Consider the following 15,796-nt stretch of genomic DNA (forward strand, 5'->3'; position numbering starts at 1 on the left):
ACAGTAGAGGGGCCTCCACTGAACAGGGGGTCGTTTAGCTAGGAAAATGAAGTTGCTGGAGCATAAAACAGACTGTGGTTATTGGAAGGTTGGAGGGACCTCACATTTGGGGTCATGCATGACGGTGAGTCAACATGGAGCGGGAGGGAGACGGCATAGTGCAGGCAGGCACGGAACCTTACCTTCCACAGCCCCACCAGGAGGCCTGGGTGTAGACAGAAGATCCGAATCAGGCTGTCCCAGCCAATCATGGTGGATTCAGTTAAGTTACTTAGATTGTACTTTGCAATTAAAGAATGCCACCGAGGTCTTTGTACATCCATGCCAAAGAAAGGAAAGAGAGAAATGAGTTTTCGCATCTGGAGTATTATCAGTTCTGTCTAGTGTACCCAAGAAGACTTTAGAAGAGCACGCTAATAATGTGCACCCCGTTAATGAACGGTGTGGGCAGGGTCGGGACATAAACAACTCCTATAAATAGCAGGAAAATGGACACACCCAAGTTTCCCACCCAACCGGTTTCCTTCCCTTCCTCCTCGCTCTTACTATCAACTCAACAGCTCAGTCAGAAGTCGAAGAGTCATGAGGGTGAAAAAGAACCATCTTCTCTCCTCTTCCCCTCAGAGCCCAGCACAATGCTATCATCAAAAGTAGATTCCCATATGTACTCCTAATCAAGGGATATAATGCATAAGCAAAGATGAAATATTTTAAATGACAAAAAGGAGGTGGTCTCAAGGTGCTGTCTGAAAGCAGATATATATATACCTTTTAAAGTTTTATCAAGGATAATTCAGAGAGGGTAAACATTTTAATATTGGAAAATGAATTTAAACCAAAATCTCCTGACTGCTGTCATGAAGGAGATCCACCGTGAACTGCGCATTGAATTAATGTCCAAGAGGAAGTAACAACTCAGATGTGTAAGGAAACACAACTCTGCTATTCATCATAAGAGGTAAAAATAACAGAATGAAACTTCTAAAGTGCTACAATGATAAATATAGATATATCTATATAAAATATATAGATATATAGAAATCATATAGATGTAGAAATTAAAGGCAGGTGAGATCTCAGTGGCCAATAAACATAGCCTACCATTTGAGGCAAGTCCCTATGGAACTGGGGCCATGTGGCCTTCCAGCATTCTTCTCCAGCACCTAAGACACCAGCTGGCAGGAGAAAGGTATTCAAATGTTCACTTAGTAAAAGAATCAGAAACTAAGGAGTTCTGCGGTGGCACTGTTTCCAAGTGGAAGCGTGAGAGGGGGAGGCTTTAAGCATCAGAACCACATCGGCAGCTTCCAGACTAACCTGGTCTCTCCCTCAATCTTCAAAGGACTTTTTGGGCTGAAAACCAGTTAGGGAGTGGTGGTCGCCAAGTGTGTGTGTGATGTGTGACCTAAAAATATACCCCAGTTAGGTAGAATACACAGGGAGAAAGCCAAACACAGGGTTAGGAACCTAAGTCCGACGTCAAGAAAACCTTAGATCCAACCCCAAGGTGCTGAGAAACGGTAGTCACTGCCTCTGTGGTTATCAGTGTGGACAGATGAGGCTGAGCAGGGCATGAAAACCCTCCTCTCACACTCTTCAGTGGGCCCAAAAGGAGACTAGTCAGACCACAGCTGCACAGCAGTTTAAACAGACTCCAGAGAGAACAGGCGAAGTCCCTATGTGCCTCGGCCTCCCAGGCCACACAGAGAGGAGAAATGAAGGCTAATACCTTGGAGACATATAGCATAAATCACAGCATGGAGAATACTTGCAGAAAAGAAAATTTAATGAGTCTGACTAGAAAGGTTTCAAATACAGGAAAATTCAAATTGCAAATTACATAAATAAGGCTTTCACTATTCTTGAAAATCTTCTCACGGAGGAAACAAAAAAGACTCAAATAACAATCACCAAGTTTCTCCTTTGCTGTCACACAGATGCATGTGAGAATTTCTACATGATAAAAGCATTCACTCTCCCACTTGCAACAAAGAGCCCCTCAAAACAGATTCCTAAAAAACACTTTCAATGTCTGTTCCCCACAGCTTATCAAACACTTTCTGAAGTCCACTGAGTTTTAATGGAAATAAATTACACTAAATCAATTTTCCCAATGAATTCTAGCACTCCCCCCACTGCACGGTATCTAGGATTCCTGACTCATATGGCAGTTTTCAGGAGCAAAATAGCTTTAACTCAGCTTTAGAGTTCAAGCCTATCCACTGTGTCTTCCATGACCATCTTAATTGATGTTAATAGTGTTGTCCTAATACTTTAAATAATATTTTGTGATATGCCAAGTAACATATTGTTTGTATTAGTACAGAGACAGTGGACTGATTCTCCAAACACCATTTCCTAGTGCATGAAACTAAACACTATCTTAGAAAAATCTGGTGTCTATCATGACACCATAGGAAATTTCAAAGATTTATCCAAATACAGGTACCAATTATAAAAGTGAACATGCTTCCGAAATATCTTCAGTAATGTAATCAGGGAAAATCATTCGTGTGTTATTTTTAGTAGCATTAAGTTTATTTTCAGAATACAATGAGACCAGCTTTATCACCACTGAGAAGCCCAACGCTCTCATTCCCAGCACAAGGAGAAACCTAATCCTGAAACATCCTCAAAGTATCAGCACCAGAGAGCTGAAGCTAAAACAAGGTCCTGGGTTACAAAGTTGTAAAAATGTGTCTGTGTCCAGGGAAGCTATGAAAGAATGCTCTCGCACCACAATAATACCTTCCATCCCAAGGACACATGTGACGTGTGAGAGAAACCTGGGGTGGAACCCCAGCACGCAGGCTGGTAGGAACAACATCAGATGTTGTTAGATGCCATGGCAACATCAATGGATGCCGGGCAGTGAAGGAGGCAGTTGAGGGCAGGAAACCAACCCTGGAGAAGGCAGCTATGACCTGTGTACCTCTACCTTCGCCGTGCCTTCTATGTAGCTGTGCTCACACTCGGAGGTCAGGACGGTAGAGAAGACAGCATCTGGCTTTTAAGAGAAAGAGACTAATGACCAGCAGAGTGAGTGGGAGAGAGTTGGAATGCATGTGGACGCAGCACAGAGCCCTAAGTGAGGACTCGGTGCACATCAGCAAGGGACACCCACAGATCTGACTAATGCACTTGACAGTGAAACCTTCTGGTCCTCTTCACAACAGCCACACATGCTCAGCATTCCTCACCATCACCACTAATCCCTTCCACACATGGGAAAGCTGAGGCACAGAGAGGCTAAGCCACTTGCCCAAGGTCACACATCTAGTCAATCCAACAGAAAGGCACATAAAAGTAAGAATCATTACCTTAGGACCTAATGTTTAAACTATGATTACTGTACCATTTACTAAAAATAGATATAATAGCTTTGTATATCTTTGTGTTAAAATGGTTAAAACTAAGGACTCAAAAGGTTAGCCATCAGTCACCTAGGAATTTTGCTACCGAGAATACTATTCTCTGTTAACGAGAATACTATTCTCTGTTACAGACAACTAACATATGAGGACACTAAATTTAGATCCAATCATAAATGTTAAAAATCCATTCTTTTTCTATTCTATAGTGATCTGCAATGCACGAGAAGTCTTTAAGATGAAATCAAATTAAAATATGCTGATGGTATTTTTTTAATTTATTTATTTGACAAAGATCACAGAAAGAGAGAAGGAAGCAGGCCCCCTGCTGAGCAGAGAGCCCAATGTGGGGCTCGATCCCAGGACCCTGAGATCATGACCTGAGCCGAAGGCAGAGGCTCAACCCACTGAGCCACCCAGGCGCCCCTGCTGATGGTATTTTTAATGTACAAGTATTTATACCTAAGATGTTCTCACCCAAAGGTTTTGTTGAATTAGTACTTACCCATTTTTGGAGGGGGCTTTAGACCGGTCCATAAAAACTGGCGTCACACCACACAAATCTAAGGCTGCCAGCATGGCCAGCTGTGGCCAGTTTTTGCCATACCACAGAATCGTCACTGATGAATCATGTACGGAAACGTCAGTGTGTTCCATGACGTACTCTTGTCCATTTTTTGCTTTCAATATAATTACCCAACATAAACCAGATATTCTGGAGAAAGAAAAGCTAAAAATGATTGCCTTGTTGCAGGAGGAAAAAAAATGAAACAACAACAACAAAAAAAACCGCTAAAGTCGACTACACATATCATCTCTAAAGTATCTAATTCCTGAAAGCTGAAGCTGATGTTCTCCAAAAGCACCCCACATAAATGATCAGTTCATCAATGGTTCTCTCTACAGAGCTTTTCTCCTCACCCATCAGTCACTGAACGCCTCCCATGTTCTCGGAACTGGCGATACACAAGTTCTGCCCAGAAGGAAGGGTGCTCTGGGTGCTCCTGCTTGACTACAGCAGATTCCTAGGTTATTTCTGCTTCGCATAAAAACTTCGGGCCATGTATACAGAATTGGGAAATACTATATGGCTAACAAGTGCACAGGAACATACGAATCTATCAAAAGACGGTCCCTTACAGGCTAAGCTGCACCTATGTGCTCACACACAGGGTCCCCTGGGTTCTGTCATCCTTCCCACAGTGACAGGCACATAAATGTTAAACGGGGCCCTCAAGTAACCGCCGCGCATGGCTCAAGAGGGCACTTGTACCTGAGGGCCTCTTTGGTTTTGACGGGAAGGCCTGTGTCAGGGTTGACAGGCTGGAGAACCTGAGCGAGCACGGCTTTTACAGAGGCTCTTTGCTTTGTAATAAATTCTTTCTTCCAATATCCAGCTTCTTTATCCTCAACCGACAGTGACTTCATAGATACAGCGGTCTTCTCTGCTGAGTTAACTTTCCAGTTACATCTTTTAGGTGAAAATGCAGTTGTATAGATTCTGAACCAAATAAAACTGGGGAAGAAGAGCAGCTACATTAACTAAGAGACACTGGCATGCCCTGCAGTAGCAACAGATTACCTCAGAGATGCACAATCATTCTTAAACAGTCCGAGTCCACGAATAAATCAAACCGAACATTTACAGTCGTTCGTGTGTTACAGTGAACTGCAGTTTGAGGCAAGTGTTTCAGATTCACCAATCCCAGAAACACACCCTAAAAGGAAAAGCTTGTTTCCCAGGGTCAAGTTGAAATGAGTGATCTCATGGTCTTTGGCATCTCCAAACCACCACCTTTCTACAGCAATAATGGAATAACAGATTGCAGAGAGATAACAAGAAATACACCTGGTGATTCCTATTGTGTACTTTTAAGTATGTACCTTTTTAAAAGATCAGAAGAGAACCATATACACATACACACACCGACAAATGTCAGCAGCAATGGAATTGGATGTTATTTTTGATTTCTATGTTTTAATTTTTCCACAAGGAACACATTATGCATGCACAAAGAGAAGAAAGAAAAAATTCGCTGCCTATTGCGCGAAAAAAAAAAAAAAAAATCACAGTATTTTTTGAGCACTGTGTTGAGTCCTCACTTTGAGGACTTTGTAAAGGTTAACCAGTGTGATCATCAACGAACCCCGAGAGGAGCTACTATTACTGACCCCACGGAGCAGACCGTGTACCGGAGCCCGCGTGCGAAGCTGCGGCCGAGGCGCGTCCGCGTAGGAGGAGGCGGAAGCCCCGGGGTCGCCCCGCAGCCGCCGCCAGCGCTCACACCCCTGCCCGCGGGGCGCTCGGCCTCTTCAGCAGCAGCGGACGGACGTGAGGGAACAGTAATGTACCCGACTGCCAAGAGCCCGTCGGCCACAAGCCTGGGTCCAAATTCAGCTCAGAGCCTCCCGCGCCGGGGGCTCCCGGGCCAGGAGCTCGGGGCGGGGGCAGACGGCGGGGGCGACGCCAGCGCCAGGCAGGCCTCTCCCAGCCAACGGTCGCCTTCAGGGAAGGGCAGAAACTGGGGGGCAGCCTCTTGCGGGGCACGGAGCCGGGGCTAAACTCCGTTTCCTACGGTGAAAAGTGCGCCTCACCTGGAAAAACGCAGCGACACGCTGACCACCGTCCCCGCACTCGGCGTCGTGGCCCGGGGGACGACGTGGCCGCGGCCCAGGGGCAGCGAGGAGAAGGCGGCCCCGCGCTGGGGACCCCCGCGCCCCGGGGGCAGGCCTGTGCCCCCGGGGACGGCGCAGCCCGGCCCCGCCGCAGCCGCGAGGCGCCCCGCAGTCCCGCCCGACCGGACCCCACCGCGACACCAAGTCTTCTGCCCTCGGGGATCCGTCGTCTCGTTCCGGAACATCTGGCCTTCGCCACCTGAGCTGAGGGCTGCAAAATGACGACGACCGAGGTCCGGCGAGGTAAAGCGGACGCGGTTTCGCCAAAAGCCCTTGAGCGGGCAGTTTCATCGACTCCCTGGACGGAGAAGCTGGTCCCCGGCTGCGCCGACCGGCGTCCCTCGTCCTCCGCACGGCGAACACCCGCACCGCCCGCAGCCGAGCCGACTCTGCTCCCGGGCACGCGCCGGCTCCCGACCCGCGAGCGCGCGCCCAGGGCCCGCGCAGCCTCGGGCACCGCCACACCTGCCGTCTGTGCCACCTGTGCCGCTCTTTATAGAATTAAAATCCTGTGTGGACTGTTCCACGTAATTATTTATAAAATACAAATGTCAAGTATAAGACGCTTCAACAAGTACTTAAAACCCAGACACGTTCATTTGTTGATCCCCATCCTGTTGGAAGACTGAGGTGGATCTGAGGACAAGAGCGTATTTAGCTGTTCTGACTACCAGTCAGGCACACACAAACTTCAATCCAACAAGTTGTTGACAAAATGGGCCCCATTTATTGTTCTAATGAACAGTGTTAACGTGCCCTTTTTGAAGACTGACTATAATATCAGACAGTGACTCTTAAAAATAAAATTCAATATGTGCGGGGGGGTGCCTAGGTGGCTCAGTCGGTTGAGCACCTGATTTTTTTTTTTTTTTAAGATTTTATTTATTTACTTGAAAGACAGAGAGAGCACAAGCAGGAGTGGCAAGAGCACCTGACTCGCTGTTTCGACTCCAGTCATGGTCTTGGAGCCGTGGGATTGAGCCCCTTGTTAGGCTCCACGTTCAGGGTACAGTCTGCTGGAGATTCTCTCCTTCTCCCCCACTCCCCTGCTCATGTTTGTGCACACGTTAGCTCTTTAAAGTAAACAAATAAAATCTTTTAAAAAAATAAAAAAATAAAATGCAATGTATGCAATTAAGATATTTCTTATAATAAGAAAACAAACACACAGATAATTGCATCAGAAGCTCAGATTTTTAAAGGACAACTCCCAAGAAAGTGGGATGGGCATATAATTAATAAGGAAAATATGCAAGGAACATCACTAGAGGTATGGCCCCAAATCCACTGGAAGGCCCAGTGCCTACACCATCTGAGCCCGTGAAGGTCAGTGGGGAGAGTGATGTTTAGAGAAACAAAGCTATTTATAATTTATCAACTTATTGAGCAATCGGAACTCTATCCTTTAACAATGTAAGAACCCCCCAAAAAAGCTAGTTTGGGATTTTTAATTGACCTCTTTCATGAAAATGCCTTACTGCACTTTGCTTTAGTGAATGTCTTCACCTCTTATTAGAAGTCATTAAGAAAGAGACACAAAAATTGCTTCACATCCATTCTAGAGTTATTGTCAAGAACAGGCTTATTTCCCCTGAACCCACTTGTGTGCATACTGACACACACTGACACATACTGACACTGAAGATACAGTCTTCCATACAGGAGACAAGAGCACAACAATAACAAGTTTGATCTTTTTCAGTTCATGCAAAGATACTCCTTTTTTTTTTTTTTGAGTGTATAAATGCGAATCATTGGGAATATCCATTTGACCACTTAAAGCATTAGGCATACTACATCTGTGTATAGAAACACTTTCAAAATTAATTCTTTTAAATTTTAAAAAATTAGTCAAAACAGTGTTACTAGTTTTCATGACTTCTATCAAAACACCATCAAAAGAGGACAGAGAGATTTGGTTTTCTCCTTACTTGTCATTGGCCAGGTGATAAAAGCGCCTGTTCACACATCCAGTACACAGCAGGGTCACAGCATCCAAGTAGGAAAAGATCTTCAGCAAGATTTCTGGGGGCATCCTGGGAGGGGGAAAAAATCAGAGAGGCAGGCAAGCATCTGAGCTAAAAGTTACCCAGAAAACAACTGGCTGTTCACCACCAAACAGAGAGCAACCAGCACCCCTCCTGTATGAGAGGCAAACTGCATCCTTATCCTCCACTGGTTTCTCAAGTGAAATGTCCTGCTACCACAGTCCTCATGACCTAAACGAATCCAGAGACCCAAGGTCACGGCAAGCTAACTCCCTTGGCACGTTACCCATATTCACACACTGTGAGTCCACAGGCAGATTTCCCTATCTCCCTCATGAAAGTACCCATCAATTCTTTGATGAGATAAAATGAAGTAAGAGAAAAAGAATAGATTCTTGGCTATTCATTAAAAAATAACACAGAATCTTCCTCCTCAGAAAAGAGAAGATGATGAGGAGGAGGAAGCTGGGATAGGAAATATCCACTTACCTTCCCACCTAACCCATGCCACCCCTCATGCGCCCCCTTCCAACACATCCTCACACTTTGAAGCCTTCCTCCAGCACTTTAAGGAAACTCCAAGCCCCATAAGATTTTCTGAACTCTCTTCTCCTTTCTCATTTATTACCTAAATAAATGACACTGAGATGAATTCTCAATACCCCATGTATTTCTATGATCTTGCACTTTTACAAAACAACTATCAGAACCTAAGCATGTCCAGAAAGCCTTGCCAACGTTAGGAAGTCAGGAAGGGGCACCTCTGGACCTGAGGCTGGAAGAAAGCAAGCCACAGAAGACTGTGGGGAAAGGGGCAGGGGGCCTGGGGACAGAGAACTGGGGCAGTAAAACCCTTTGGCCAATTTAAAATGGCTTGCCCCGATCTCCACTTATGATTTCAACGACTTTACTTTTTTAAATTATAATGAAAGTCAGGTTATCAAATGTTTCATAGGGAAATAATCAGTCCTAAGACTGCGACAATAGTGAGAAAGAATAAAATGGACCCTCGGAGAAAGATGATGAATGCAAGATGTGCCTGGTCTGTGCCACCAGGCTGAGCTCCGCCCACTCAGCAGCTTTGAGGATATTCAACCAGAGACTCCCTGATTCGTTAAACAAGCAGTTTTGCTTAGGGATTAATTAAATCCCTCCTGCCAAATGAAATTCCTTACATTCAGAGTCAATAAATTAGACACTTCAAGCGGCAAAATGTTGCTAACGCAGAGATGGCAAAGTTGCAAGAAAATACACTTTGTGACCATTTGGATTACCCGTTGCACAGTTTTCACATCTTGATTCAACTGTTTCACAAAAACTCATAGTTACTCTTTTATAAGCAAATGTAATCTTAAAGAAATGTAGAGCTGGGCTTAAAGAAAACGTTTCAGAATAGTATCTGGCAAATCTTATCCAGGAAGAATCACTTAATTAGACTAAAATCCTATTCAAAGGCCATTAGAGAGGTTCACCTTCCTACCCAGCAGACTAAGATAATGAAGGGAGGAGGCTTCTCCCTGTACTTCTAGCAAAAGCAGAAAACCCCCACTTTATACTTAGAACGGTAGAGATCAAAGACATTCTTAACTATGGTTCATGAGGTATCCTCAAAGCTGGAAAAATCACTATCTACACCATACTGGGTCACTGTGTGTGGGATTCTAATTGTCTCATACTGCAGGGGATGGAGGTGGGGGAGGATGAGGAAGAAGACAGGAAAGTGAGAAGCAGGACAATCCTAGAAACTCACAAAGTGTCAGAGCACAGTATCTAGTCCAGAGAAGGTCCTCGGATATTTGACAAACAGATAAACCACATGAATATTCGTTCTATTTCTTGTATCATATTATTGTATGACAGATAGTGTTCTCAGAGTATAGTGTTTAAAGGTTAAATTGCTGTCCTTAATTCTTTTTTAGTTCTCATTTCTTTTTAAAAACACCTGAAAGTATGTACTCTGGTAGCCCAAAACCTGAGATCAGGCATCTTCTGTTTGAATCTGGATTTTGCGATACGCAGGCTATGTGAGCCCTACTCCCCCCACTGGAAACATCTGCAGTGCCCACATGTGTTCAGGGTGCCAGACAATGCTTAGCAGAGAGGTGGTGCTCCAGAAGCCTCAGTACAGCACAAATCCACAGGCATCTCAGGATCAAGTTCAAACAATTAGTTTAAAAAAAACAAACAAAACAGAAAAAACAAAAACATCCTGCAGAACCTTACCAGGGCAAAATGGGCTTGCAAAGCTCAGAAAACTAACAGACCCAAAGGCCCCTGGAGCTTTTAGAACACACTTTAATCTCCTTTCCACGGTTTCAAGCATTTTGATCAACTAGAACGTGAATAATTTTGAAGAACATTTTTTAAAAAGGAAAATTTACTTGTCAGTTTTAGAAGTTCACTTCATAAACCTAGTCTAATAATGACAGTGGTGACAGGCTGATGACTCACAGCACACTCTCCATGTTGTACTTTCTTCCTACGCAATTCTATTCTCAGCTCAGAACAGCAGCTTGGTATGCACAGCATTGGAACTTTGTCTAAGAACTCCACCCCAGAGCCCCCAGAAGAGCGCCATCTACGAGGACTCACCGCTCCAGAGACACCAGCCGGTCTTTGGGGCGCTGCTCACAGTGCTTTCCCCGCCGGGCACACTGGTTCAGGACAGCCCTGCTTGCACTCCTGGCGCCTGGCCCCTTTCTGAAGGTAAGATGGAAAAATCAAATTAGAATGACAGATGACCTGTCCAGTCCCCTCTACAAAACCGTAAAGAGTTCATAAACTCCAAGAATGACTCACTGTGAAAGTTCATCTCGAGAAAGGGAAAGGAAAGGAGGAAGGAAGGAGAGAAAGAAAGAAGGAAGTGGGGAGTGGGGTGGGACAGGAGAGGGACTAGAAAACATTCCATGTGTCCTGAGTAAGTCAGTCTGAAACCTGGACTCACTCTGATGTGTTTTGAACAAAAAATTAATCACTTCTGGCCCTTTGGCTAAGATCAAGTGTAGTAAACAAGAAGATTAAATATTTGCTTTTATAGTCTGTCAACATATCAGAGAGGTGCTGTAAAACTCATTTAATGGAACAAAAGGAAATCTTCAGCAGTGGTCAGCTTCAACAGTGCAACAGCAGGAACCTAACAAAGAACAGCCTCAGTCAAGTAAGAAAAACCTCAGATTTGTGAACCAGAACTGCCCACATAATCTGCAGCTTTTCAGGTCTTGGAGGGATGGTAACACTCCAACCCTAGCTCTGGCGACCATTGCCGCGGAAACACTAAGTACTCTGCTCCAATTTTTTTTCACATTTTAAGTATCTCACATTCAATGGAATATACTTTAACTGGCCATCTATTTTTTTATTTTAGTGGTACAAAAAAAATAGTAAATCTTACAATCAACAGCTTTTAAGATTCAATGAAATAAGGTATACTATTTTATGCAGTTAGTTCTTTTCAGAAGTTCCTGAAATACATTTTTATTAAAAACAGCCCTCCAGGGCGCCTGGGTGGCTCAGTGGGTTAAGCCGCTGCCTTCGGCTCAGGTCATGATCTCAGGGTCCTGAGATTGAGTCCCACATCGGGCTCTCTGCTCAGCAGGGAGCCTGCTTCCCACTCTCTCTCTCTGCCAGTCTCTCTACCTACCTGTGATCTCTCTCTGTCAAATAAATAAATAAAATCTTTAAAAAAAAAAAAAAAAAAACAGCCCTCCAAACCAGCTCTGCTCCACCGCGGCTCCGCAGGGATCTGAAACCCGGCCAGAAACCCAGGAAGGCACAGGGCCCGCAGCCTTCAGTTTCCAGGCAGGCAGCAGCCCCCAGACAGAGCTACTGGTGCAGACACTAGTTATCTTGGAAAGCTTTGGGAGATGCCACACACACAAACACACATACATCAATTACTGGCCCGCCTCCCACCTGGCGTGTGACTAAAACCTAGGGGATAGGTTCCACTTACCCAGTTCACCAACATGCACGTGCTCCGAGTACGTACTCTGTTCACCAAGAGTTTAGCCCCCGCCCCCATTTATCCTACCAAGCCGATTCCCTGTGTATATTTGGACTAACAATCAGGAAGGATATGGGCAATAACTGGAGGCACAATGAGGGCCACGAGATGTTGGAAGGAACGGCAGTAATCTCTGGAAGTGGAAGAACAAATGCCCCAGGGATGGATCTGAACAGAGGACGGTCCGAGATCCCAAGTGTGGCCCACCCCTCAGAGGCACAGGGATCATACAGCCCACAACCCAGCACAACCTGAAACCCACGTGGAAATGGGCACGCCGCCACGTGCACACCCGCAAGCATTCAGACGTCTGAGGATTCCCCACGGGCTTCTGAGCAGCCAGAGAATGAGTCTGTCCTCCCTTTAGAGGTTTGTCTGTATCACGCCAGCCATCGTGCTGGTCGTGATCAGCCCTGGATAAACACGAGCTAGCATCTGCACACTGGCACCTCCACCTGGGACAGGAGGGACATGGGGAATCTCTCCAGATCCTCGAAGGTAACAAATTCACCAAGGTAAAAAACACTGGCTCCCCAGGCCTCTCCATGCCAGCTTCTACGAAAGACACTCAACCTGCCAGTGAGTTCCTGGGAACACAAAGAAGCTAGGCAGAACCGCTGGTACCCAATCTGGGCCCAGCAGAACAGGAAGGGAAGGAGAGCAGGCGGAAGAGGCCCTCCTTTGGAAAGCTCTGCCATGCCCTCCCTCTTTATTCAGAGATCTCCGCCTATGCACTCGATCTTTGTATTCCTGTGGAAAGTACTACTTAAGCAAAGCTTTCCACAAAAGAAAAGCTTCAACTCCACGGACCTGGCTCTAACACAATAATAAGAAGTAAAATACAATTTCCTAATTGTGTTAGTGTCCTAGGGCGGCCTTAACAAACTGACTCAAACTAGCTGGCTTAAAACGACGGAAATTTATTGTCTCAGTCCTAGAGGCCAAAAGTCCAAAGTCAAGGTGTTGGGAGGGCCATGCTCCTTCCACAAAGTCTCCTCCAGAGAAGAATCCTCCCCTGCCTCTTCCAGCTTCTGGTGGTTGGTAACAATCCTTGGTGTTCCTCAGCTCATGGCCACTAGGATGACCAGCTCTAACCTCCGTCTTCACCCAACCATCTTCCCTGTGTGTCTCCGGCTCTTCTTATCAGGACGCCAGTCACATCCTAACCCAGTGTGACCTCATCTTAACTAATTACGTCTGCAAAGACCCCATTTCCAAATAAAATCACATCCTAGGGTTCTGGGTGAGCATGAATTTGAGGGACACCATTCAACACAGTACACAATCTTTAAACATATGCATTTTAAGTGATTTAAAAGCACTCCTTATTTTAAGTGGTCAACTTCTTGTAAATTCTGTGCCAATCTGTATTACATATTCCAAGATCAAATAAATACCTTTACTTCACAAAGGACTCTAACAGATAAGCTTTAAGTAAAAGGCATTTCTATTACTTCTTCATCAAATAATACTACCTGTCGGGACTTCCCAGCCAGTGACCCTTAGAGCCCTGGCAGTATGAACGGTCATGCCAAGAAGCCTGGAGGTCTGTATCTATAAGCTGTACACAGAGATTGGGGAAATCTTCCTTAACTTAAATGAATACTGCTGGAGTCCTCAAATATAAATTTGTTTAAAAGCATTAGTAAATTGGGATGTCTGGGCGGCTCAGTTGGTTAAGCATCTACCTTCGGCTTAAGTCATGATCTCAGGGTCCTGGAATGAGCCCTGCCTCAGCCTCCCTGCTCAGCAGGGAGTCTGCTTCTCCCTCTGCCTGCTACTCCCTCTGCTTGTGCTCTCTGTCTCCAACAAATAAAATCTTAAAAAAAAAAAAAAAGCATTAGTAAATTGATAACAGCTTTTTCCCATACATATTTATGCAATCAAAAAGTGTCAAAAAAATAAAATCTAGGGGCGCCTGGGTGGCTCAGTGGGTTAAGCCTCTGCCTTCAGCTCGGGTCATGATCTCAGGGTCCTGGGATCGAGTCCCGTATCGGGCTCTCTGCTCTGCAGGAAGCCTGCTTCCTCTCTCTCTCTCTCTCTCTCTCTGCTTGCCTGTCTGCCTACTTGTGATTTCGCTCTGTCAAATAAATAAATAAAATTTTATAAATAAATAAATAAATAAATAAATAAATAAAATCTATTACACCCTAAGTCTTTTCCAAGGGAGTCGAAGAAAAGTAAATTAACATGCTGTATCGATCCGTTTCAGTCTAGCAAACTGGCGAGAACCAAATAAAGAACACCCCTTCACTGCTGGGAGCGCAAACTGGTATCAACAATACAGAAGTCCAATCTGGTAGCGTTTGTCAAGAGCCTTAAAAGGCACGTGTATTCTTTTAAGCCAGGAATTTCACTTGTACAAGATATATCCCAAAGCGAGAAAATAAGCCCAAATATGTGACTCAAGAAAGTCCATCTCAGATCTGTCTACACTGACAAACTTCCAGAGCAGGATGCGGACTGATGAAGCGGCCTGGCTCCACACCATGCGCAGTGCTCAGCCAGGAAATGGACATTTCAGCACAGTGGAAGTGTCTGCACTGGACACGAGCTCACAGAGTCTTCCAGATGTCGGCACGGCGGGTCCCTCACATCCTTCAGGTATGTGTGCAAATGCCACCATCCCACTGACAACTCCTTTGGCTGTTCCCTCTCAAACTCCAACCCATACTACACACACACACACACACACACACACGAGCACACGCCACATACACGCGCACATACTTTAGGCCCCCTCTTTCGTGTTTTGCTTAGCACTTATCACCATCCGTCACTACACATCTTATCTACTTGGTTCACATCACTGGAACTGCAAGCTCCACATCCGCAGGTCTTTTGCGTAAGTTTTGTTCACTCCTCATTCTTCACCCACAACATGCCTGGTGCACAGAGACAGTTAATAAACAACCTGCTACATTAATAACAGATCAGTTGAAAAAATCAGGTTATATCAGGATAGACTACATAATCATATTTTTGAATTTGGCTCTTAAGAGAAAAACTAAACACGCACAAAGGAAAAAGGTCTGGAAGGAAAGACAAGGTATTAACCAGTGATATGCCTGATTCACAGGATTACAGGGTTACAAGGTTTTGGGGTAGTGGTTGTTTTTAAATGGGGGCTGGAGAATTGAAGTGACAGAATTCCACATATTTTCTAATATTTCTTAATATGTTGATTATGCAATAAACTGTGGGACATTAGCAGTTTTAATTTCAAAACTAAGAATCCCATACACAAGAAAGTTTGGACTCACAGTGTGATAGCACAATCCTTTAGGCAGGAGCAGTGATTCCAAAGGCATTCGCGCCATTCTGGATTACCAGTGGCCCTGAAATCTGGGCACACAGCTGCAGAAAGCTCAAAAGTCCTTTGAAATCTCCTACTTGAGGTGCACCTGGGTGGCTCAGTGGGTTAAGCTTCTGCCTTCAGCTCAGGTCATGATCCCAGGGTCCGGGGATCCAGCCCCACATCGGGCTCTCTGCTCAGCGGGAAGCCTGCTTCCCCCTCTCTCTCTGCCTGTGTCTCTGCCTACTTGTTATCTCTGTCAAATAAATAAACAAAATCTTTAAAAAAAAAAAAAAAAAAAAGAATGGAGACCTCACCAAATTACAGGCGGACATGCGAGCTCCCATGCCTGGCACTCTAAGTCATTACCAGGTAGTTCTCTCAACTTACAAAGTAACAGAAGATTCATCACATAAAAATCCTCCTGCTCCCCACTGATGGAGCTTTCTCTATAAGGACTAAT

At 45.0% G+C, this 15,796-nt stretch overlaps 1 protein-coding gene across 18 annotated transcripts in view; it reads right to left on the reverse strand.

The window, feature by feature from the left end:
- Nucleotides 1–15,796, reverse strand: part of FBXO15 (F-box protein 15) — a 173,930-nt gene that overhangs the window by 156,508 nt on the left and 1,626 nt on the right. For 15 of the 18 annotated variants that reach the window (XR_001178345.2, XR_006608182.1, XR_006608180.1 and 12 more), the window contains 5 exons: nt 10,628–10,735; nt 7,979–8,083; nt 4,645–4,887; nt 3,877–4,101; nt 183–309 (listed from right to left, as the gene is read on the reverse strand). Coding sequence is in view for 11 of the 18 variants with exons in the window: in XM_045085221.1 (XP_044941156.1) it covers nt 183–309; nt 3,877–4,101; nt 4,645–4,887; nt 7,979–8,083; nt 10,628–10,735 (808 nt within the window). In the remaining 7 variants the exon portion in view is untranslated. Of the gene's footprint in view, nt 1–182; nt 310–3,876; nt 4,102–4,644; nt 4,888–5,966; nt 6,550–7,978; nt 8,084–10,627; nt 10,736–15,796 lie in introns of those variants that run through there. The other 3 variants (XM_004745636.3, XM_013052803.2, XM_045085220.1) reach the window with 3 other exon arrangements.

This window comes from Mustela putorius, unplaced genomic scaffold (genome assembly GCF_011764305.1).
Source record: "Mustela putorius furo isolate JIRA1106 unplaced genomic scaffold, ASM1176430v1.1 tig00000835_pilon_pilon_pilon, whole genome shotgun sequence".
Lineage (NCBI taxonomy): Eukaryota > Metazoa > Chordata > Mammalia > Carnivora > Mustelidae > Mustela > Mustela putorius.